The sequence below is a fragment of the Corvus brachyrhynchos genome, unplaced genomic scaffold (assembly GCF_000691975.1).
Source record: "Corvus brachyrhynchos isolate BGI_N302 unplaced genomic scaffold, ASM69197v1 scaffold80, whole genome shotgun sequence".
Lineage (NCBI taxonomy): Eukaryota > Metazoa > Chordata > Aves > Passeriformes > Corvidae > Corvus > Corvus brachyrhynchos.
In genome coordinates, this window is record NW_008236769.1 from 12146870 (window position 1) to 12172539 (window position 25670).

Consider the following 25670-nt stretch of genomic DNA (forward strand, 5'->3'; position numbering starts at 1 on the left):
GCTGTACATCCCTGAGGCTGACAAACAAAATGTGAGTAAATATGAACATTTTTCTGAACTATCAGTTAGTATACTGTCATAGAATGTAGGTTTAAATCTAGACAAAGTGCTAAAATACTAGCTTCAGCTTGTGTTATTCACAGATTAAAGGAAGTCTGAGTATAACTCGCTTCACCTGGTTGGTTGTGTATGGGAGAAAGAAAGTGAAATCTTCCCTTTTTTGCCCACTTCCTCCCTTTCTGTTTCACTTCTGAAATGAAAACCGTAGAATATTAATCTCTATCTTGGGTGATTCCAGGTGTGCCCTGGAATCATAACGGGATCTGATAAGCTTCTTGCATACTTTCTCCATGGAGTTCCATAGAGTAAGTATTCAGTCACAGCTAGTTGAAAATCACAGTTGACAGATAAGAATGTAGAGCATCTGAGTGGTATCTCTGTTAAACCAAAGAAAGGAGTTTATTGTATGTTGCAGCCTTGGGTGATGGTGTCCTCTTCTGAAAACACATCCAGCTGTTGTGTGCCCTTATGGAAGTGAAGGGGTTGAATGTTGGCAGAATCCATTCTCTGTTCCTGGCTTGGCTCACAAGGCATGCTTGTAGATAAGAATTTCCTAACGCCTTTCCCTGGAATGTTAAAATACATGTTCTGTAGTTTATTTATGATCTGGCTGCTCAGGATACAGGGACTATTCTTCAATTTCCTGAGTTTTCATTTTAGCATAAGGACGTGTCTCTAGACACAACCTTCTAATACAAAACAAACCAGTTTGTTTTTCGACGTGTTAGTCCTATATCACTTGCTATAGAATTAATTATGATTAATTTTTAAAAATAAATAAAACATTTAAAAATACCTATTTTTAGTGTGTTAGTATATAAGAGCTCTCTCTTGGGAAGTTGGAAAATTATGGTTTTAAGCCTGTTAGGCTGGAGCACCTCTCCTATGAAGATAGACTGAGAAAGTTGGGGTTGTTCAGCATGGAGAAGAGAAGGCTCTGGAGAAGCCTTACAGCACCTTCCAGTACCTGAAGGGGCTACAAGGGAGCTGGAGAGGGGCTTTTGTCAATGGAATGGAGTGACAGGGTGAGGGGGAATGGCTTTAAAATGAAAGAAAGTAGGTTTAGATTAGATATTAAGAAGAAATTCTTTGCTTTGTGATGATGAGGCACTGGAACAGGTTGCCCAGAGAAGCTGTGGATGCTCCATCCCTGGAAGTGTTCAAGGCCAGGTTGGATGGAGCTCTGAGCAACCAGGTCTAGTGGAAAGTGTCCCTGCCTGTGGCAGAGGGGATGGCAGTGGATGGTTTTTAAGATCCCTTCCTACCCAGGCCATTCTGTGATTCTGTGGTGAAATCAGCAGCAGAATATTGGGACAGAAAATCTTCTTATTCTGTTGAGAAGGTTTGGGGTGGAGTTTTGTTTGTTTGTTTTGGTTTGGGGTTTTTGTGTTTGGTTTTTTCCAACCAAAGCTGCTATTAATGTAATGTTGCTGCTTAAAATAAAACAAAGTAATGCCTGCACCCCACATGACCCAGATCTGAATGCAGGGGACTCTAGTGATAAGTACTGAGGACAGATGGGATAGAAATTGTGTCTGACATCATTCAGACACACATTGTATGTCTGCAAGTGTGTTCAGAGAGGCACATTTCTTGCAAAATTTTTATTCCCTGCAGACTCAGAACCAGTTCTGCTGTCAAAGCTCTCTTCCTCTTGGCATGCAGAAGAGTGTCAATGTATGTAGGTGGAACTTGGTTTGTAGGCCTGGAGCTCTGCTTTTGGGAAATGCCTTAGAGTCAGGGTGGATTGATTTATGCAAGTATTTTAATCTGGTTTTGAATATATACTTCATTTTCTTAAAGTAATTAAGCTGTAATTCTTATTAGTTAATATCTGCACAAGTGTGTAGCTTTCTAGCTAACCAAGAGACTGTTTTGTGTAACTGCATATGTTCCAGCAGTTGTCTGACCACTGAGAGATCAGATGCTAAAACTTCAGTTTAAACTAGAAAATCGTGTGTTTTTAAAAAGTAATAATTTAGTCTTTTTTTTTTTTTTGTACAAAACTCTATGTAAATAACATTGAGTAGACAGAACCATTACTCATTTGAGCATGTAATAATTAAGTTTAAAAAGTGTTTCTGGCTGAAAATTGAGTGAGGTTAACACTTTTAAGTGTATGATAAACCTTTTTTTCCTTAAAATGTTACTCAAGCCTGTAGAGCCACTTGCACCTATTTTTTTTGTTCATTGACTGAAGACAAAAACACATTCTGATTTTGTTTCGATAGTACAAAGGCTCCATGAAGAAAACACCCCAGTCATTTCTGTCCTGTTGATGTCTTAATGCTGGTATCTCAGTTTGAGGGACACTAATGGAACTCATTTATATAAAACATTTTATCTACTGTTTTATTTTTGTTCTGTCTTTTAATAAAAGCATGTACAATCCTACTTGCATATTACGAGTGGTTCTTCTGTGTGTATAAGGAGTGTTAGGGGTGTTTGAGCAGTGCTTCCCTGCTAACTACAGTCTAGATTTAATAAAAGAAAAGAACGAAGTTCTCAACAAGGTAGAAGAGTGTTGGTTCTCTCTGCCCCAAATCAGTACCGTGATGGAAGTTTTTGCAAAAGTTTCTGTTGAATAAGGAAAACTGGATGCATGGTGATGGTAAGAGAGGAACTCTAATGAAATTGGATTCCTCTGATACTAATTCTCTCACTTAGCACCTCTCCCAAGTATACGACTTCTATTTTTTTTGTCTCAAGTGTTTTGCACAAAGAGGTGAAGTAATAGAAGGGACTTTATGTTACTTATGAATTTGCATGTTAGTTTTCAAATGTAGCTTTCTAAATGGAAAGCACATGTGGTAGCTGTTCTTTATTTAATTGGACTAAAATAAACTACCTTTTCAAAGTTGTACAATGGAAAATTCCCTGCAGGTTAATTTTTTTTTTTTTGGTCATGAAGTAAAGCCAAGTGTTCTTTTCAGGTATAGACATTGGTTTTAAGAGTCAAAAAATTTTTTTTTCCCTTAAATATGCAGTAGGTAGTTTTCAAATTACATGTTTTATAAATACATAAATATATATATCCTTGCAAATATATATATAAAAATAGCTGATCTGTTGCTAATTCTTGAATGCTTTTTTCTTTTTAAGGACTGTACACTTTAAATATTGCACTAGTGTCCCTCCTGTTTACGCCTACTCCAAAAAAGGTCACTATTGTTGTTGGACTAAAGGATCTGAACAAATACACTTTTCTCTTGCGAGCTCTTCTGGCTCATGGACGCCACTAGCAACCGTGGGTGTTTTAGGTCCCCAGTATCTTCCACTTAGGTGGTGGCATTCTTCACGTCCCCTTCAAGATGACTCCATAGTTGAAAAGTCACTGAAGTCCTTAAAGGACAAAAACAAGAAGCTGGAAGAAGGAGGTCCTGTATATAGTCCAACAGAAGTGGAAGTTGTGAAAAAATCTCTTGGGCAGAGGATTGTGGATGAACTGAAGCACTATTACCATGGGTTTCGATTGCTGTGGATTGACACAAAAATAGCTGCGAGGATGCTCTGGAGAATCCTGCACGGAAACACTTTGTCTCGTCGGGAACGGAGACAGGTACTGAGTCAAGACCAATTTCCTTTGGGTGTCCTCGATGGTTGCTCTGTTTTGTTAGAACTGAATTAGTTCTTTCTGTTGTCTTTTGTTCCTAGAATTAAAATTGCTAGGTGTGTTTCCTTCCTCCTCACTATGTGGAGTATTTTTGGGTATTACCCCAAAACTTTTTACTTGTGTTGCCCATTATTGAAGATAAATTCGTTATTTTCTAGTTGGACCAGCAGAGGATTCTTCTCTTGTCACATGGGCAGCAATTGTGGTTTGTTCTCAAGTTCCCAGCCATATACCATACATATGATGACTTTCTCTGCTTTTTCACTCCAGCTGGAAAAATAGAGGGAAAACACTGCTAGTAAAGGTTGTATCTGTGCCAGTTCTGTTCCTGTTTGCTGCCTCATGGGGTTCTTTTGAATGGGATAAAAGCTGCAGGCTGAAATGCATGATTGATAATATACTATTTCAGTTATAAATATATCTGAAATAATTTTAGCCCAGATAAATTTCCTTTATTTATGACGTGTTGCTTACATTTATGAAACTATAAAAACGCAACTGATAATTTTAAAGAAAAGGGAGATGAAATCTGGAGTGCAAAATGTGAGTGCTTTCAACTTTGGATAATATATATGTATTTCAATAGTAATTTCAGGTTTTGGGTGAAATGAGCATATTTAATTAGAATGAAAAGTTATATAGATATTTAAAAACATTAAATGTGAGCTTGTATATGAAAGGACTGCAAAATATTAAGCTGCTGTAGTTAATTTCTTGGTTTTGGTAAAGAATGCATTGATATTCAACTTCAGTTCATTAGCAAAATATTAAACATGCTGATTTGACAATTCTCATTTTACTGCTTTTAAGGACAAGATGTTTAAGCAGTTTATATAGATTAAAAATTCAAGTCTGTCTTCCTGCCTTTATAAAAAAAGCATTTCAGCCGTTACTGGAAAGATGTTCTAGAAGAAATGCTGGAGAGCAGGTGTGTGCGCTCTGGGGCAGGAGTGCACAGTGCTGCTTGTGGCACAGTGTGGCGCTCTGCAGTTTGTACCCTGCACACACAATGTGCTGGGTTCACATCTCTGCCCTCAAAACTTCTAGTAAATGATCAAAAATACGAGTATCTGCTCATTGTTTTAATCATTTCCTGATAAAATTAGGTCACATTTGAACAATTTGTAAAGCCCATCACATATAAGTAAAGCGCATCGCATCTTAAATGCAGTATGAAAAAGTTCTTCCTAAATTCACAAGGTTAGACAAGTAGCAAAAGTTGTTACATGCACGTGTAGCAGTTTCTGTCTGTGAGTAGGTGTGGTCTCCTCCATCACTGCTTGATGGTCTCAGCATCTTTATGCTTGTTAAGTTTTGCCATCTTCCTTGTGCTGGTACAGGAGTCTGCTTGGCAGCTCACCCAGCTGAGACGTTGCTCAGCAATAAATATAACAGTCTGTGCTGACGTGAGAGGGGATTATGTAGTACCAGAAAGAGCAACTGAGGACAGGGGAAGGTGAGGACTGCAGGACTTCTTGAAGTAGCAGTTCTAGCTTGTGCCGACTTATTGAGAGCTTTGGGGAACTTGGAAAGCCAAGCAAGACAAATTAATTCATGGTTTAAAACAGAATCGGAAATTCTCCAGGGAGAAGATTGGAACCATTGATTTTCCTGCCTCTTTCATATTTACTGAGCCATACTTCTGAGAAATTATATAAACAGCAGTAATATTCCATCAATAGATGGATTTATTCATTTGATTACCTTTTGATTTTGTCATCTAGTGATGATAGGGCTGTCTTTCTCATGTTTAAGTAGTGATCTGGCATTTGGCCTTCCCGGATTTGTTTTTTTTTTTTTGCAAATGTTCACTTTTTGTATTAATTCTCTTTTTAAATGAAATGGACATTTATTTGTTTGCAGATATAAATTAGTGTTTACATTGCTGTAGCCTGTCTCTTATCTGATGATGTACTGTGTGTTTATATGCATGCAAATGCAGTGTAGGAGATGTAGAGAAAATAGTTTTAATAACTACGGTAATGTTAGTTTCTCAGTCTAGGTTTTGTGTTTTCTGCATTTGGAGGAAGAGGACATCCTGTCTCTGGAATGAGGGCATGGTAGGCTCAGAACCTGGGGTCAGTGAAAAGCAAAAGCCTGCAGCTGAGCAAACCCTCTACATGTTGGGTTTTTCTAAACCTTATTTCAAGTTTGTTTCAACACAGTTCATTTTTTATCAGTTCAACCTTAAATTGTAGTATATTGACTAATTTAAAGAAGTTTTAACATTTTGGTGCCGGATTACCTCCTGAACTTTTAAAAAATGTAAAATAAAAATTGAAGTATATACTGCTTTGAAAGTATTAAGCTGCACATGAGCTGACAGTCCTAGACAAATCTTATCTTCATGCAGACTGACAAATGAGTTATTTCTGCCTGCCCTTTCCTTCCTCATTGGAGGCAATAATGGAAAGATATCCAAGTAATCTAACCACATGAACAAGCAATTCCAGCATGGCTAATGCAAAGGGACCTATTGGTTATGTAAACTAAGTCAATTCCAAAATTCTGCTTTGTACAATTGCTGGCAGGGTTTGATTCAGCAAGGTCACAATATCTACACTTAGGAGAGAAGGCAGGAAGAAGTAAAACATGGTACTGTTAAAACCTAACTGCTCTAGTGCTGACTCCTGCAGCAGGATGGTTCAGAACGTGGCAGTGAGCTGGCAAACACAATGGAGTTTGTGGCAAGTCCACCAGCTTTACAAACTCTTCCCTGCAGAGGAGGGAAGAGTGGAATACACGAGCTGTAGCAGCAGATACAGAGTAGTCACAAGGTTCTCGTGCTGTGCTGCCAAATAATGTGTGTGTAATCGTACACCATTGTATTAGGTTCCTGCGTAAAGCTGTTTTCCTTGAGTCAGCCGAGGGTGCAGTTCCATGATTTGTGAAAGTCGATCCAGGACAGTGCTGCTGTGAAAAGCTTGGTGCTTAAATCAAGTTTTCCTGCCCCACCCCTGCTTGGTTTATTCTGTTCCTTTTCCCCTTGTATGTGTATGTATTTATGGGTCAGTTTTAGCTGGATCAGTGGTGTGAATGCCAATACACCTTCACGGCTCTTTATACCTCGTCTCAGGTTAGCATTAAGTTGGCTTATCCAGTGGTAAAACTGCTTCCTTGGAGATGGATTTTGTAGAAATACTTGCACCCACTACCTGAGAATAGAGGCTGGGTAAAAATAGGAACTCTGTACTCTATAGAAATTTTCAGGTGGGTTTTTTTAGGGAAAATGTACTTCTCTTCTGAGTTTTAAAATTTTCTTCCAAACTTTGTTACATTTTTTTTTTTTAATTCCATGGTGGTCGTTTGCCTTCTATTGTTGGAATGAATGGAAAAATCCTTGAGCCTGTAAACAAAGGACTAAAGCATGCCTTCTGGGAAACTGAATTTTTTTATATACAAAGAAAAATGCCAAACTTTGAATCTGTAGAGCGTGTGCATTCCACATACAGCAGTGCTTAAGATTTTGGCTGGTTTTATGCTAAGGAAATTCTGAATGAAGTTTTACAGGTTTTGTATTTTAGCAAACCAGTCCTGAGGACATGGGATCTGTGCTGGCTGTTGCTGGTGTTCCCCTTGATTACCATGAAGCCTGAGGAGGGGCTGGAGTGGGGAGCACAAGTTTACTTTTGTAATAGCATTTATGTTGCCAGTTTTTGCCACTCAGATCCTGATGTGGAATGACAGTGCTGTGGCACTAGAGTACTGGAGCGTACATCTGATTTAGGAACTGATGGGATTCCCAACAACCAGTTTTTTCCTTTGTAAAATGAGGTAGAGTCAAAGAAGATCTGCACTCCCCAACATAAACAGAGTTATTAAGCTTTCAACAATTACTGAAAGATTTGATAATAGACTGTACAGCCTAATATATATATTTGTGAGTGTACAGAAATCACAAGGATAGTATTTATTTCATGCAGCTCAAGATTCCGTAACTAACACCGCCTGCTTCAGAGGATTACTGCTCTGGAAAAGCAGTGTTTTTTTAAAAAAAAAAAAATCTACCAAGCTGGGCTCATTACCCTGGATTTAAATGTACATTACAATTGTTATAAGGCAGAGGGGGAGGGATCTTTCATTTTATTCTTGGTTACTTAGTCCATAGTAGCTCATGCATGTAAGAAGTGGTGGAGCACAAATAAAGATGCATAAAAGAAGTTAAGCAGCTTTAATGACAACAAATGACCACCTCCTGTTTTCAGGTGCTTTTAAGAGGTTTAAATGAGATACTTGTCCTATAATCCTATTGAGACACAGTGAGGCTTTTGAAATACTTTCTATAGTGTTGAAAACTGGTGAAACTCCAGCACTGTGTAGTATATAGCAACCTGAAAAAAACCCACTAGAAACTGACTTTATCACATCCTTTTACTGTGTTATTTTAAAATTTCTTCATAGCAAATATGTATATATGAACCCAAGTGATAATTGGATGATCAAAACAAGTATTTTTAAAATAAGTATTTAAACTTTAGCTTATCAATATATTTTTTTTCCCCTTCCAGTTTCTTCGAATATGTGCTGATCTTTTTCGTCTGGTCCCTTTCTTGGTTTTTCTTGTTGTCCCATTTATGGAGTTTTTGCTTCCAGTAGCTCTTAAGTTGTTCCCTAATATGCTTCCCTCTACATTTGAGACGAAGTCTAAAAAGGTAAGCAGGTCTGAATTGATAATCCAGTGATATTTTTTTAAAAAGTTAGAAATTTTCTTGGTGAAGTAATTAGAAGAAGTCTAAGATTTTTTTTTTCAGTGTTAGGGTGATGCTTTAATCTTCCTTATCTTATTTTGAAGATCTTGCTTTTTAATATATTATAATGAACCAGTGCCATAGTGGTTTTTATATGTGCAGGTACCAAGCTGTCAGGGCTGAAAGTCTTTTGTGCTGTCCTCATCTCCATTTTCTGGCTCCTACAAAGGAGAAATGAAAGCTATGAGATGTTATTTTTCTGGTTGTATTAAAACAGACATTGTAACATTTGTAGTCTTAAACCTTGATATAAAATTTAGTATTTAAAATAACTTCTTACGCTTTTTTTTGATTGAACTTTATTTCTTTTAGTTAGCTTTTCTCAGAATTTTTAAAAACCCACCAAAAAACCCCACAAGTTTTCACTTTCAGAGCACACAGTGAGCTCTTCAGCTCTTCAGCTTTTTCAGTGTGATTTGGAGATCTTTGGGAAGAGTGAATGCCCCCTTGGAATGTGTGTATTATAACAGCAGTCCAGAATTAGTCCACATAACTTGTCTGGGGGCAGAAGTGATACTTAGTCCATGTATTTCTGGAAGGAACTTTTAAAACAAAATATTTTTCTAACAGGAGGAAAGATTGAAGAAAGAATTGCGAGTAAAACTTGAATTGGCTAAATTCCTTCAAGACACCATTGAGGAGATGGCCTTAAAAAATAAAGCAGCCAAGGGAAATGTTACAAAAGATTTTTCAACATTCTTTCAAAAGGTAAAAACCTTGGAAAATGTATTTTCTCTTCCTACAAAAAAATAACTTTGTGACTTTTTTGGTCTATGGTAATTATCAGATACCTTTATTTTGTTGGACTTGAAGAAACAGGATGTAGTAGCTTTTTTAGGATAAATTTCTTTTCTGTAAGTAATACTTCAGTGTGATGAAGTTTTCCTCTTGCTAACTTTGGTGTTCTAGCTGGTGCTTCTACTCTCTAATTCTAGAACCAGTGTATTTCTGCTCATTTGCTTCTTGTTCTCTTATATGTTAATAAGTTAACTCTAACATGAAACATTGTATGCTCAGTGGTTACTCAGGTAGGTTTTGACGTCTTTTTTTTTTTTTAGTATTGGTTATGAAAACTGGGAGAAGACTTCTTTTCTAATTAACTGATTGAAAGTTAATTGGGGGGGAAGTAAAAATTTTTTGTCAAGTTTAATTCTGCTTATAAAACAGTTTTTAAGTGCATAGTTGCTATACTGACTAGAACGTGGTATAATCTGAGATTTAGCTAGAATCTGGTTGCTGTGCTTGGTGTAAAATTCTTCTATTTAAGATCAGTTGCTGACAGAGAGACTCTAAGTGTCAGGCATCTGCCTCCTACATTGATGGCCTTTAGGTTTCACAGCATTTCCTTTCACCAAACTCTAGGTGAGAGTAAGGTACTTCCTGGAGAGATGAAAAATACCCTCTTAAGTCTTCTCAGGACAGTAATTATCTCTGATTTCTCTTAATTGTGGGGCTGCTGATTAAGAGGTGGAGCCAACAACATCCCCAGGTGCTTTGTTGAAAGAAAGGCAGTAGAGAGAGTCCTTTGGAGAGAGTGTGTATTTGCACAGAAAAAGGCACATAAGCCCAGGGGTTTCAGACATGAACTTTACAAGCCCTGTCAAATAGCTTAAGATTTTCCTCCATGTCAGAGCTAAGAGTAAAGTTTTAAAGTGTGGGGTAGTAAGATGATGCTGATAGTGCCACGTAGATCACCTCAGATAATCATAGCGGCAAATTTTGCCAGTCAGTAACTGCTTGCAAAGTCCATGTTCTTTGAAGCCTCTATGCAGTCATCTGTTTCTGTTCTTTGAAATCTGCAGAACATTGTAAGCTGTTAGTTATAGCACTTAGTGGCTGAAGCACTGGGCCTGCAGGCTCTGGGAACTTGTCGCTGCCATGCTTCATGTTTGGAACATTTCATTTTCTTCTGAAAGAACTGCTACTGAGAACTTACATTTGGCCGTTAATTTCCATGGAAATAAATGATGTTTCACTCCGCATTTGCTGGAGGAAGTCCCAAGTTCCTCTGATGACTAAAAAAGAAGTTTCAAGCCCTGCATTTCTTATGTGTGGGTGTGCTTCTTACAGCTTTATATTTCTCATTTGTGCCACAGAGACAAACTTCATTGATCTCATTTCACTGTACCGGATAATAAATGTCAGAGCAAGAAGAAGCTTAAATGTTTCCCACCTTTTTGCTATTCTTTTGCAGCTGCTTCTGTGGTGAAATATTTGATGCTGCAAGAACCATTGATTACAGGCTTAACATGTCTGCTGCATAATTCCAGAACTTCTCTCTGTTGCTTTGTAGCTAGTGATGTACTAGAAAGCTTCAGTTTGTACTTTCAAGAAACACGTGCTTGGCTATGTCAAAATTCATCTTTAAACAAGGGAGAAAATACTTCCTGTATTTTTGAAGTGCCATTTTTGGCTCCTATGGTGAAGGCACTGGCAAAGTGGAACAACAAGGCCTTTTGACCTTTCTTTCTCCAAGTTGGTTTCTCTGCTACACAAGTATCCTGGAGGTTAATGGACTCAAGGCCATCTTGTCTCCCGATTTTTACCTTTTCCTGTACTCAGTAGCTGTTCACTAAAATATTTGAGTTCGCAGGTAAAACAGGTAGGCATGATAAATCAGGCAGTATAGGTAATGTTAGGTTTTCAACCTGTACTTGATGTCCCGTAGTTTTATGTTTTATTTACAGGGTTTAAAAAAACCCAGAGGTATTGGGAAAAGGGTTTTTTGGATATCTTTGTACTTCCTGTTTAGACCGAATGTGTCAAGTGACTGGGAGTACTTAATTGTGAGTTCTGTAGATTTTTGATGGAGTGATGTCTCTAATAAGCTTTTGGTGGCATACTTAAAATAGAAAAATCAACATCTGTACAGGTGATAATGCTTTACTGTGACCTGATGAGACTAGGGAATTTTTCTCCTACTTCTTTGAACTGTTATTTCAGCTTCCAGTAGTTGGATTTAATGACTGGGAAGTCATTGGCAACACATCACTGAAAACCTTAACTTTGCAATTGGACAAGCAGTTACATAGAACCTTCATCAGGATGCAGCGTCCTTTCCCAAACAGTGGTTTATACTTTGGAATAACTTCAAGTACAAAAACATTTTCACTGGGGTGCTGCAGAACATCTAGGAATTGAAAGGAAAACAGTATTGTAACAAATGTGATGGTGGAGAGAAGTGGGTAGGTAAGTGTCCTAAACTGTGTTTCAAAGGGACACCAGTGTTGCAAAATTTTTGCCATTGGATGTACTTACTTTTCTTCCCGTCTTTATCTTGCGTGTTTCTGTGTTCTGTAAGTATGGTACCAGAACAAATACTTGCCAGTGTGACTCCTGTAGCAGCTATTTATTAACTCAAACGTATATATTTTATTTTTGAGTATGTCACGGCAGTGCAGCTCAGATAGACCTGCTCCTTTGTGTACAGATACATCTAATTTTTGTTTTGTTAGTTTTATCTTAAGTACATTGTGCAGTGTTGTTGGAAACTGTTGACACCATCTTTTGCCTAAGTAAGTAAGTAAGTTGTTTTTTAAAAACTTTTATTGCTTCCTTGTGTGCTATTTCTTATCCCAGAAGTGCTGCAAAGTGCTTGACAAGCAAGGAGACTGCTTTTATTCAAAATAATGCCAAACCATAACATTTGCTTTGAAAAGCTTTGTGTGTGTTTGTTTTTTTCTCGCAGATCAGGGAAACTGGTGAAAGACCCAGTAATGAGGAGATCTTAAGGTTCTCTAAACTGTTTGAAGATGAGTTGACGCTGGACAATCTGACCAGGCCTCAGCTGGTGGCACTTTGTAAATTGTTGGAACTTCAGTCAATTGGGACAAATAACTTCCTCCGCTTCCAGCTGACCATGAGGTTGAGGAGCATAAAAGCAGATGACAAGGTGAGCCATTCTGAATAGGCACTGGGTAATAATTTTGACACATAGCAGTAGTGAGTGTGTGTGAATATATGTATGGTGGTTTTTTTTTGGGCATTTTCCTTTTTTTGTCTTAATTGTGTTGTTCTTGAGCTAACTTTGAACAAAAAGGCTTGAACAGCTTGAAATCAGAAACGTCCTTATTTCTTAAGAAAAAAACGGACCTTTTTTTAATCTACCATTACTTGCAATGAAAATAATTATATCACAAAGAAAAACGTTTCTATGAAGCTCTAATTTGTAAGGGAGCTGATAGAAATACCATCTTAAAGAGAAGTATCAGCCGTGACTGGCCGTGCTGGAGCTGTGTGAGCAGCAGGGGCTGTTCTGTGTTACCGTAGCAGCCTCTAGTGGCCGTTCCAACACGTGGGCTTCTGGCTGGGCAGTGCCGGTGATGCCTCTGTTTTGAGCTCGTACACGGTCAAATTTCCTTTCCATTGTGCAGATGATTGCTGAAGAGGGAGTTGATACCCTGACTGTTAAAGAACTGCAGGCAGCTTGTCGTGCCCGAGGGATGAGAGCTCTTGGTGTGACAGAGGAGCGTCTCAAGGAACAGCTTAAACAGGTATGGTTTTGCAAGACTGAGTACACAGACCTAATTGCAGTTGTTAGCTCTGTTGCTCTGATTTTTGTCTTGATTCTGAGAAGTCGTTTTGATTCTGTTCTCATTAAAAAAGATGGTTAAAACAGCCTTTCTTCTTAATAAGCTTTTATCACATGTACTTTGTAAGTATGTAGTAGCTATGGGTTGCTGCCTTTTGACTGGACCATGATGTTTTTATGATGCAAATAGATACTTAGACTTAAACATACCCAAAATATATTTTCAATTCTGAAAGTTTGTCTTGTTAATTATTGTATTGCTCTGTAAAGAAGTTTTCACCAAGTAGATCAGTTCTTTTTCTCTTGGTGTTGCCTGGTTTAGGGGGAGGTCTGTTGGAACACATCCAGAGGAGGCCAATAATTTGATCACAGGGCTGGAGCACCTCTGTTATGAAAATGGGCTGAGACAGTTGGGGTTTCAGCCTGGAGAAGAGAAAGCTCCAGGGACACCTTATAGCAACTTCAGTACCTAGAGGGGGCTTACAGGAAAGCTGGAGAGGGACTTTTCACAAGGACATGTAGTGATAGGACATGGGGGGAATGGCCTAAAGCTGAAGGAGGGCAGGTTTAGATGAGATATTAGGAAGAAATTAATTTCTGTGAGGGTGGTGAGACATGGGCACAGGTTGCCCGGAGATGTGGACTGCCCATCCTTGGAAGTGTTGAAGGCCAGCTTGAATGGAGCTCTGAGTTTAGTGGGAGGTGTCCCTGCCCATGACAGGGAGTTGGAACTAGATGGATGATCTTTAACCTAACCCAAACCATTCTGTGATTTTAAGATGCATGTGAAACAAACCACTTGTTCAAATATTCATTCAATACTTCTTGAAATGCTTCTTCAAACAAAATACGCCTTCCTATATTTCATTGCAGTAGCTGTAATTCTTAGCTGGTTATTGCCTGTAGTTCCTGTGCTGGGATATTGAGTGATAAGTAGTGGTTAAAAAAAAAAAATAGTATTTGCTTTTTTGTGTGTGCTTGATTTTGTCTGTAAAAAAGAAAAAAACATCCTGAAGTTGAAGATTTGTTTTTTGTATTGCACTTACAGTGGTTGGATCTGCACCTGAACCAGGAAATTCCTACTTCATTGCTTATTTTATCCAGAGCCATGTATCTTCCAGATACCCTTTCTCCAGCTGACCAGCTCAAAACAACCCTTCAGACACTACCAGACAGTGCTGTAAGTATTGGTGGACATAGTGTATAACTTTCAGTGTCATGACTGAAAATCTATCCAGAGAAGTAGATGTTCTTCTCAGTCGTTGCTTTGCCTTGAAAAACTAAATCATAGATAGGTTTATTTGAGTGACCTTCAAACGCAGAAGTTGGGTTGTATGTGGAGAGGTATGAGGATAAAGTAAATACATGGCAATATTGGATTACATGACAGCAGACAGTAATAGCATCAGAACATTTAGAATACACCTTTCACTTGCAAAAAACCAGTGAATGCTTCAGGCTATATAAAGACATTAATACTTGAAAATACATGACGTTATGTAGAGAGAGAAATTGTCAGAGTGGATTGTTGGTAGTCTTGAGAGAAGGAGAATGAAGAATGTGTATGATTTCAGGGTGAACAGTTCACATTTTCACTCTCAAGAAAGAGAGTCATCTTTCTCTGAGAAATGTAAAAATAAGGTAACATTTGGGGGCTTTGACTTTATTCATTAGCGTATCTGTACGATCTCAGTCAGGATATCTAAACTTACATTATGCAGACATCTATATGTATATATACACGCTTTTATTAGACTGCTTTTGTTATTTTTAGGCTAAAGAGGCTCAAGTGAAAGTGGCAGAAGTTGAAGGTGAAAAAATAGATAACAAAGTGCGGCTGGAAGCAACACTTCAGGAAGAGGAAGCCATCAGAAAAGAAAATGAAGAAAAAAAATTGTCTGAAGCAGCAGAGAAAGCCAAAGAAACTCTTGAAGTTGCAGCCATGGTAGGTTCTGCTCACAACCATTGAGAAGTAAATGTCAATAATGATGTGAAAACTAGCATGTTTCGAGTTACTGCCTCTGCTCTGGGTATTGCCTGCAAGAAATTGGACTTTAAATCCACGTACGGAAGATGTGAGAGAATATTAAAACTGACTGCAACACAAGAGTTTACTCTGAAATGTTGGCTCCGTCTTACTTATCTTTGATTTCCTTCTTAATTAGAGCAGTAAGCAAAGACTTCTTTTTCTTTAGTAAAGGTACTGGTTTTGTTGGAGTTTTTTTAAAATTTTCTACACCCCATACTTTAAATGTTCTTATCTTTGGGTCTTTCTATTTGTCATTAACCTGATAATGCTATTGTATAATATTTGATTGTAAAGCTGCTGTCCTGCTTTATTAGTGAATTAAGCCTCAGGAGCTCACAGAAGTAGTTCATTAAATACAAGTGAGTATGTTAATGTGAAACCACTCAATAAGTTGCAGTTTTTTAACCTGTTCTCATAAAAATGTGTGTGTATACTTTGGCAACTATTTCTATTTTGACAAGTCATTCTTTACTGATGCTAAAACGGATAATGTTTTGGTTTTTTTTAAATGAAACCTAATGAGGTGTTTTAAATTTAGAAGGCAATGGAACCAGCAGCAGATCTTGAAGCAACTGCTCTGCAAGCTAAAAAAAGCCAGGTGGCAATGGATACTGAACCAGAAGTGGCACGGGCAGGTGCAGCAGTGCACTCAGAGGCACTGATAGATACAGCACCAGTATTGGAAGGCATTAAGGTAATCTGGATAACCACAAGTTTTCATACTTCTGAATGTAAAGAGTCAAAGTATCCATGTGAGAACTATGATATATTGTTTGTCTGTCCTTCACTTTTAGCTCCCTCACCACATTCTGTCAGTTGAAAACAGCTACTTAGTGGATTGAAAATTCACCAATGCAGAAGCTGAAGTCAGCACAAAACAGAGCATCTCCTTTATCTATCTGCATTATTGAAATTAATATACCTGTTTTGGGGGGCATTTGCATTATCTGTAGATGGAATGGCCCTGTGCATATTTTATTTTCAGCTTTTCGAGAGACAAGTGTACTTCACAAACTATGGATGTTCATCCTCATTTTCACAAAGGTTATTGAAAATAACCTGATAACTTTACTACAGTTCAACTTTCCAAACTTTACAGGTTTTTTTGGTGTAATTTATCTTTTCTCATACATAGTGAATTGTTTCTCAGTTGTTCTAATTGCTTAACCTAGGAATGAATGAAGTAAAACATTCTTAAATGAGAAGATCATTTAAGATGAGATGATCTAATCGCCAAAACTCACATAATCAATCACATTAGCTGAACTTACTACTGGTGCACTTCAAAAAATTCTGTACTGTAGCAAACTAATTGCCTTACCATTTAAAATCTTTGCATTAGCCTCAAAATGACCTTGTGATAGTAGTGACGCCAAACATGGAAAAAGAACCTTGAGTTTCTCTTTTTTGCTAAAAGACTGCAAATCTTGGAGTAAAATCACAAATGTGCCTTTCACTAATTTATGTATATTTTCTTTTACAGGGTGAAGAAATCACCAAGGAGGAGATTGATGTGCTGAGTGATGCTTGCACCAAGCTGCAGGAACAGAAAAAAGCACTAACAAAGGAAAAGGAGGAGCTTGAGGAGTTGAAGGATGATATCCAGGAGTATAATGAGGTGAAGAATGGGGCATGGAAGTTCTTTTCTTGTTCATGTTTTAGCAGAAATGATCCACAAATTTAAAGATTATCTTTCTTGGTTGTCTGTGTGTCTGAAGTTGGAAGCTCAGTGAATGAATTTTGTTTGTGACAATGCAGAGCCTCATTTGCATAACGTGTTCAAAGCCTAGTTGTTATCACTGGAGTAGTTCCCAGCAGACGAGAATCCTGCTCCTGCTCTTGTTCCCAGGGTGACTGGTGGGGTAACAGGAGCTGACTGACTGCTGCGTGCTGCAGTTCTTTCTTAGCAAGTGTAGATGTCAGTATTACAGAAACTTCCAAGATAAGTAAAATGCACCTTATCCAGTCTTATGAAAGATGTGGAAAATAACATTTAAGGGGTGCATGAAAAAGGCAGCAGTGTTAGAATTTATTGTTCTAATTCCATCTAGCTTTGTATGTCCCTACACTTGTATTTCATCTACAAATGGTTCCTGTCTTGAAATGCTGGTTGAAGTCAGTAGTGTCTGTTGTGAATCTCTTGACCATTTCTTTTAGGATTTGCAAGAGATAAAGGAGCTTTCTAAAACTGGTGAGGAAGAGGCAGTGGAAGAGTCAAAGGCAAGCAAGCGACTGACGAAGAGAGTGAACCGAATGATTGGCCAGATAGACAAAATTATTGTGGAATTAGAGACAAGTCAAAAGACAGATGATGCAAAGCTGGATGGTGAGGATACTCCTGCTGGGTAAGTGACCTGGGAGCACTGGATGTGTCGCTGGCTGTTCACCTTCACTCTTGCTTTTGTCTGATGTGTGGTTAGAAAAGAATTGGTGAATAACTCATTGTTTAGAATGTTGAAATAATTGGTTTTAAAAACAAAATTAACAAAATTTTGCTGTAGATTTTCTCTCTTCTGAGGCTAAATATGTCTGAACTGATGAAGGAAAAAAGGATGTCTATTTCCCCAGGTGCTAGTCCTGAAGGTGTTCTGAAAGTCAAAGTGTTCATTAGAATCTTACCATCTTGCCCATGCCTCTGGCACTAACAGGATTACAGGTGAAACCTTCCTTTTAGTCATGCTCCTCACACAGTAATTTTTCCCTGTGTCATTGATTGAAAAGGTTCACAACAGTGTGTGAGCATGTCCGTATTTATTGTTATTTAGTAATAAAGACATTAGTGAGGAAAAAATTGCAAGGATCTATGGTGTCTGACTCATAGTGGGGAAATGGGTCTAATGGGAGTGAGATCATTTTACACAGTCCCTTTCCAAAAGATTTTCTTCATTTCAATTTTTTAACACGCAGATTTTCAAAGAAAGATCTTTCCTGATAGTTTCGTTACAAAATTCATTTATCAACACTTATCCAGGTCTTGATATTATTGGAGAGTCTTTCAGGCAATCCTGTGTTAAATGGTCATATACTGCTTGTTGCAGACACTGAAACACCTGAAAACTGAGACATAAATTCTCATGTGATCACGAATGCTGTTATTAATCTAGTTTGTTTGCACCATTTTGTGTGATTCATTAAGAGAGTATCCCAGCTCCCAAAGAGCATAACTAAACAGAAGTAAGGATTCTGCTTTTGTTGCTTCTGAGCTCTGTATTTTCCAGTCCCCAGGGCAAACGGTCATTTGTTGCAGATTTTGTGTAATAGCATTATGGCAGCCATATGAGTGCTGCTAGAGAGAAGCTGTTGATCAAAACCATCTGAATTTGCAAACTAACAATACAATGCAGAATCTGCTTGTACTGAATGTAATTGTACTTTTTAATGGATGGTTTTCTGGATAATTTTGTAGGTGATTGTGGATGATTGAAAATTTTAAGTTTGAATATTGCTGAGTTGTCAAAGGCTTGTCTTCTAACCTTCAAGTTGGTGCAGTCATTATCAAGCCATGTCCAGGACATTTAGTGGCAGCTTGAGAAATGCTCCTTACGTGAAAGTCTGTCTGTGCCCAGAGGAGCTTGGACTACACTGATAAAGCCTTCTGTTTAGTATTTACTGGCTTCACTGTCTCCTGCATTTCAGCTGGATCTGTGCTGGACAATGTTTCTTTAAACTAGTAAAATACATAGGCAAGCAGGGACTTTAGGTTGCAGCAGACAGACAACTTGAACTTCATGAGATGAGTGAGCAGAGAGTGTAACATCTGAAACCTGCTGGTCCTTCCTTCCACAGTGTCTGGTCCTTGACAGGAGCAAATGAAGCCGATTTTAACAAAACAGCTCATTTGCTCAAGTGATTAGTTCTCAGCTTTTGTTTTCCTGTGACTCATTGATTTTCTGTCAGCCAGCCTCTAAATGTAAATGGATGACAGAAACATGGCACTGCATCTTTGGTAAATGGGGAGTGAGGGGACAAAGGGCAGTAGATACACAGCCTGGGAAATACAGAAACCTTTATTTCAAATGCTACTGGATACTTGTATTTGTTCAATAAAACATGTGGAAACTAAAAGCATGAGATTCAATGGGAAGATAAAAATCTTGCTGATCAGTAACTCCTTTTTGTTTTTTTGCATTCTGTTCAGGATTATTAATAATCAATTAATAATTTTACAAGCATCTTGCAGTGTAGTAACTTCCAATACTGCCTTTTGTCAGCCTTACTCCTTTGGAGTAATTGCTTGTCATGTAGAGTTTGTGCTTTCTCTTCAGGAAGAATCTCATCAGTATTGCTGAGCTAATTAATGCAATGAAACAAATTCAGAAGATTCCAGAGGAGAAGCTGACAAGGATTGCAGAGGCACTGGATGAAAACAAGGATGGCCAAGTCGATATAGATAATGTTGTTAAGGTAAGTTTGTGGACTTCTTTAAGAAAATAAGGCAAAGCATTCTTCAAACATTGGACCTGTTTTGACATAAATTTGCAGTGCAGTCTTTTGCAAGAGTCTTTACTTGATGCCAGTGAGGTTTTTCGTATGTATTATAGATCTCATATAACAGCATCTTGAGAATCTGTATGGCTATTTTTGGGGGCGGGAGGGGAGGGGAATCCATGTCTGTTACCCACATTACCTTTAAAGCTGTAGGTTTTCCTGTGTCTCTCTGTCAAGTTCTGTAAAATATGGTAATTTTGTTATTACTTAAAAATGGGAGGGAGTAGAAGAACTATGACTGTTAGCAAAACTCTTGACATAACATCCACAGATATATTTCATATCAACACAAAATAGTAGCTTCTCTTGCCTACTTGTATACTTTAGATGTTTCATTGAGACCTGTATTTCCTGTACTTGAAAGACAGCAGACCACCAGTTGTCTTTTAAGTCCACTGTAAATGGCCTGTGTTTGTTGCCTGATTTGTCCTATTTTCTCATTTTGCAGAACATTCTCAGGTTTTCTCTGCCTTTCACCTTCATTTTCTTGTTTTTCACTTGGTAAATGTAGATGGGTCCTGAAACTTACTTCCTGCAAGCCATTCTGCTACTCGATACAGAAATAGTATTTAAACTATGGCCAGCTAGAAGATACAGTATCAGCCTTTTGAAACACATTTTTCCTCTGTACTGCCCTGTGATGATTATCTTCCCTATTGCTCTAAACAGCCGTTGCACATTTAGCAACACAGATAAAATGTACTTCTAAATTCTGCATATATTGCAGAATAATTCTAGGAACTTGAGGAGATATGCCAAGAGTACATTTGTACAAAAAGCTATTTAAAGGAATTTGGAATCATTTACTAGATTATTTTTTCATTTGCTTTCTGGACGGCCCACCCCCTCTACCCTTAAGTTTTTCTGAATTTGTGCTTATCTAGTACAATAGGTCTTTTTTAATAAAATCAAAATAAAATTAAGCCTATAAATTATTGTCTTAAATACTGTTACAGCAGGTACTGAATCTCAGTTTTCCATTGAAACGGGTAAAATAAATGGGTCTGTTTTACTAATGCTTTAAAATGTCTTTGTGTGCTGCACACACAAAGGTCAAGAGTTCTAAGTCGTTTGGTTTACATTTTAGCTTTTTTTTAATATTCTGGATATGTTTGAGGTACTGGTTGTGGTTTGAATTTGTCTTCCATGTAAGAAAAAAAATGCTGTTTTTCTTGAACTTGAGAACTGAATACTTTTGTCGTCTTAACAAAATTTGTTGTAGGAAAATGCCTCCATCATGTAAAAACTAAATGCACTCTGAATTTCATTTTATGTTCATGTAGGTAGTAGAATTGATTGACAAAGAAGATATTGATATTGGCACCAGCCAGGTTGCTGAGATTATGTCACTGCTTCAAAAAGAAGAAAAACTGGAGGAAAAAGAGAAAGCAAAGGAAAAGCATGATAAAGAAGCTGCAGAAGCAAAGAATTAAGCTTCAGAATCTGAAGCTAATCACAGTTGTAACCAAAATCTTGTATATCTTTCTGTGTCTAATGGCTTACAAATTACTTGAGCTTTGTGATTATGGGAAGTGTTTTGAGCTGATTCTGGTAATAAATCGTAGATACGTTTTCTGACATATGGAATGAAATTTCCGTTAGTCAAAGAAGTGATTTAGTGTCATTCCATACTGATGAAAACAGAATATGCTTCTTTAGCAGTGCTCCTGCCCACAAAAACATGTATTTGCACTCATTGTTGTGGTACAGTGATCCATTAAACTTGGAAGTTTGCTGTATAAATTAAGTGTATGTATCATGGAAGAATGTTTCCCATTTATTTTCTTTCGTCATTACATGGGGCCCAACCTTGCTCTGCTTCTACCTTTTAGCTTTTTCAGAATTTAATACAAGCTTTTTCTGTTCCATCACAATATTACATATTTTCTAATCTGCTAGTGAAAATCCTGTGGCTTCAGTAGTAGCTCTATAGATGTAGAGTTTTTTAAGCTAAATATCACTAAGCTGTTGCCTCACTGACAGAGAATGTGGCATTCTGATCACTTTTATGAATTCATGATTATTATTATTTTCTGTTGAAGGGAAAAATCAGATTTATTTTTCCCTAGAATGGAAACTTGGCATGAAGTTTGCTACTTATGGGTGCCTTAAATTTCATAGAACTAGGGAGTAGAGTATGTTGGTTCTACTCAAAACTCCATGAATTATTAAAGCATTGGAATCACAGGAGCCTTTAAAATAGTTTCAGAACACAATCTGTCACATGGTAAAGTGAGTTAAAAGTGTTTGTCTGAATAGCAGAATGAAAATAATCAAAAGGGAAAAATGTCAGTTGTGATCTTTTTGCATATCTTTTTAAAAATGTTGCTATATTTGTGTGCTCGTTTTTCATCTGATAATTATTTACACCATAACTAGTTCTCTTACCTCTCAATTTTCATCTCAGGTATAAAGTCATTAGCCAGGTATAGTTGGAGTGCATAAATATGTTCATCTCATGGGTTTGCTTACTGTGCAGTCAATAAGTCATTTCTGGTATTGCCAGCGTGCTGATTACATTACTGGTTTTCTAATTGCCTATAGCCACTGTCTTTAAATGTGTGACTACATACTGGCAGTAGGTCAAGGTTTTCTCATTAACATTTCTTCTTAGTAGTAAATTTTAAAGTTTTAAAACTAAAATACTAACTCTGGGATGTTCCATAATTCATGGTAGCCTAAATTTTACACTTTTCTTAAAATCTGTTACAAAGTACATATAGTGTGGCTTGAACCAGCAGGGCTGTAGTTTGGGTTTTTTATTTTATTTTTATTTTGCACCCAGTATTATAAAATGTATGAACATTCTTGATTTTGTGTACACTATAGAGAGCACATCTTACAATGGCACTGTACATGGTGATATTGAGGTGGGCAGTTAGTACTTAGTGCTTTTAGTCATAGTTGCATATTTTCATAGAAAATGTCAACTCCCAAGTATATTTCAGCATAATTCCATGTGCAGTATTTATCTAGATTGGCTAAATTATTTGTACAAACTTATTTGAAGTTAGTGGAACAAAAGTTTTGACAGTCTCATGGCTTGCATGATATGGACCATTGTATTTAGTTGTTTCCAAAGCAATATGTACAGTGAGATGTACAGTTCTAGAAAAAGTCAGTGTCTAGTTCAACTATTGAGTTCATATTCTGTACAGTTTGCAAAGAAAGCTGCTTACAGCGAGATCCTTCTGGGAATGACTGTAATTGTATCTGAAGTGTAAAGTTGCTGTGATGAAGCTGAAATTTCAAATCAGTACAATCTTTATGGTTCATGGATCCCTAAACAAGGGGGCTGTTCTCTTCCTCATAAATCGAGATTACCTTGGAGATTTCAGCATGAAAGTCACTTTGTAGATTTTTGAAGGTCTGACTTCACTAGGTGCTTTTTTATTTTAGGCCAACGCTTGTATTAGATGAAATTCAAGAATAAAACTGATTTCACAAAAATACAATCTAGAAACTAATTTTACATTTTATAATTTACAGCTAGAATTTCTGGGCTTTGAAGTATGCTAAATTTTTACAGTGGCATATTTTGAATTTGAAAACAATGTATAAGAATATTACTTGACATTCCTGAAATGTGGTAAAAGATAATCTAAAATTGCCTGCTACCTTTCATGGAATATCAAAAACCTAAGAATTGTATTCACTTGAATGCATGCAGATTTAAACCAGGAAAATAGCAGAAAAAGCTATGTTTTCAAATATTTATTGATTGAAGTTTTACAGAGCTTTAACTGGCCTGAAAGTAAATTGGCTGATGGCAGTATTTGGGAGTTTAAGACACTTTGCTGCTGTTCTGTGTTTACTGTTCACTTAAATTTTCTGTGGATTAAATAAGAAGGGAGCCAAAAATAGCTGATTTTTTTGTTTAAATGCCAGTCACAAATGCCAGCTTTCTGCTGTGACCTAAAGCGATCACAGGACTTGCACACCAACCATAGAAAGGACTTTCATGGGGAATACCTTCCTTCTGTTGAAAGCAGGCAAACCCATGGCACCTGGACTTCAACAACACGTTCTGCAAGCTTTAAAGGATTAGGAAGCCATCAGTGATCCACTTTTACCCAACTTTGAACCTCCCAAGCAGCTCTGTCTCTGTGATACAGGCAACTGCAGCCTGGAATAGCTCCAGATAATGTGCTTAGTTGCCTTTGGTGTTGACCAAAAAACCCAGAAGCTGTGGTATGTTCAGAGAAAGGATGACTTCCAAGTGTACAGTAACTGGTCAGAACTTATTCCTGAATGAATATTTAATCAGAAGATGTAAATATTTCTTTAAATAATTTAAAGGATATGCGAGATTCCGATGACTTTGTGACTTACACAGGCAAAGCCTCTGAGCTCAGACTTAGGTAATTGGTAAGACCATTGATGGGGTTGTTGCAGATTCAAATAAGACAGATTTTGACTATAAGCTATTCAGGGGGGAAATGTAAAACACACAAAAAGCTTTTTTAAAATTCCATTTAGCAACAGGAAAGAAAAGTAGAGTAGGATGCAATTTCCCCCTTCAAAACAAGTGTGTTATAGGACCTATTTTATGAAAAACTTGTTTCCATTTCATCTTAGCCCAAAAGATGGGTTTTACAGAGATTTTCATCACTGACTGCATGCTGTGAGAGTCAGTCTGCAGGTTAAGTGCCAGAAAGCTGGTTCAGTCAGAGTTTGTCAGCCGGACTGCATGCAGGTAGAGAATAGTCTCTTGCCAGGATAGTTCCTTACCCTTATGTAGGCTTTGTCTGGGGAAAACGTTACATCTTTTATACAACTCCAAAATACTTCTTGTAACTTTATATCTGCATACCTTGCTGATAATTTTAACTTTAGCTACTTCAGCATGTATTTAAATACTTTTAAATTGTTAATATCAAATAATTGGGTATACTTAATTAGAAGAATAATCCCATATTCTGTTCTTTGTATGTATTCCAAGTTTTGCTTTTCAGTTGATGAATTTCAGCCTGTGTTATAAATTTAAGTTGAAAATCATTTGTCTGTGCACTGAGCATTCTGGTCCTGTGTTTGCCATAACGCAGTAGAAAATTTTTATATTAACTGGAGCTTGTGTCCTTTGTTTAGTTACAATAAAAGTATCATTTTGAAACTTAATCTCTCCATTTTTTTAATGTTGGTTTTGATTATTTAGTGTTAATTTCTTGCTCTTCTGATGAAATGCCAGGCACAGGGCTGGATGCTGATGAGCTGTGTCCATGAAGGTAGTGTCCTGTGTGCTTTAAAACAGGATTTGGGAACATGCAGATGTTGAATCTGCTCTCTAGTGTAAAGTGTTTCAACAGGTGGCTGAAGACAACCTTCTGCCTTGACATGTTTTTAAAATAATAATAAATAAGCCAGGTTGGGTTGTAGATTTTTCCTTCTTCTGCTTAAAGCCAAGTACCAAATAAAAAGCTTTAAAAGTGGCAGAACTTGTTCCTTTTAAGCTTTTGCTTTAAGAATTTCCTTTAATGACCCTTCAATTAGGGTGAAAAGGAGTGGTGTGCCGCAGCATGGTCAAACTGACTAACAGAGGAATTGGGGTTTGAGTTTGTGAATTAAATGTGGACATTAGCAAGTGCCCTTGATCATATTTACCTGAATTACCAAGAAAGAGACTGACTTCTGGATCCACTGTTGTCTTTGCTGAGATATATTGGTTATATCAGAGAAATTACACTCTTTAATGAATCTTTATGACGTATTTATAACAATTGTGTGTAATTGTTAAAATCTAAGGGAAAAATGGGAACCGCTCATAGGTTGAGATAAGGCAGTTTACTAAGGCAAAAGCAAAAGTTTGTGCATGCACAAGCAAAGAGGAAAAAAATAAGATTTATTCTCTACTTCCCATCATCAAGCGATGTTCAGCCACTTCCCAGGAAGCAGGGCTGCAGCAGGTGTAGAGGTTGCTCTGGGAGCCAAACACTGTAAGTAACAAATGTCCTCCCTCCCTGCTCCTTTCCTTGGCTTTGTATCTGAGCTGATGGCACATGGAATAAGAGATACCTTTGGTAAATTGTGTCCCCTCCCAAGATCTTGCCCACTCCCAGCCCGTTGATGGGGGGAATGTTGAGACAGTGCTGATGCTGTGCCAGCCCTGCTCAGCAGCAGCCAAATCATGGGTGTGTTATCAACACCTTTCCAGCTGCCAGTGCAAAGCACAGCACTGTGAGTGAGGGCTGCTGTGGGGAAACG

At 37.5% G+C, this 25670-nt stretch overlaps 1 protein-coding gene across 1 annotated transcript; it reads left to right on the forward strand.

The window, feature by feature from the left end:
* Window positions 1-24587, forward strand: LETM1 (leucine zipper and EF-hand containing transmembrane protein 1). The gene is made up of 14 exons (XM_017727750.1): window positions 1-31; window positions 299-365; window positions 3163-3619; window positions 8182-8325; window positions 8992-9129; window positions 12110-12313; window positions 12795-12914; window positions 14001-14132; window positions 14727-14897; window positions 15520-15675; window positions 16465-16599; window positions 17139-17326; window positions 19247-19385; window positions 20753-24587. Exons 3-14 carry the CDS (start codon window positions 3566-3568, stop codon window positions 20900-20902), a joined length of 1731 nt encoding a protein of 576 aa, XP_017583239.1. The 5' UTR covers window positions 1-31; window positions 299-365; window positions 3163-3565; the 3' UTR covers window positions 20903-24587.
* Window positions 24588-25670: the final 1083 nt, after the last annotated feature.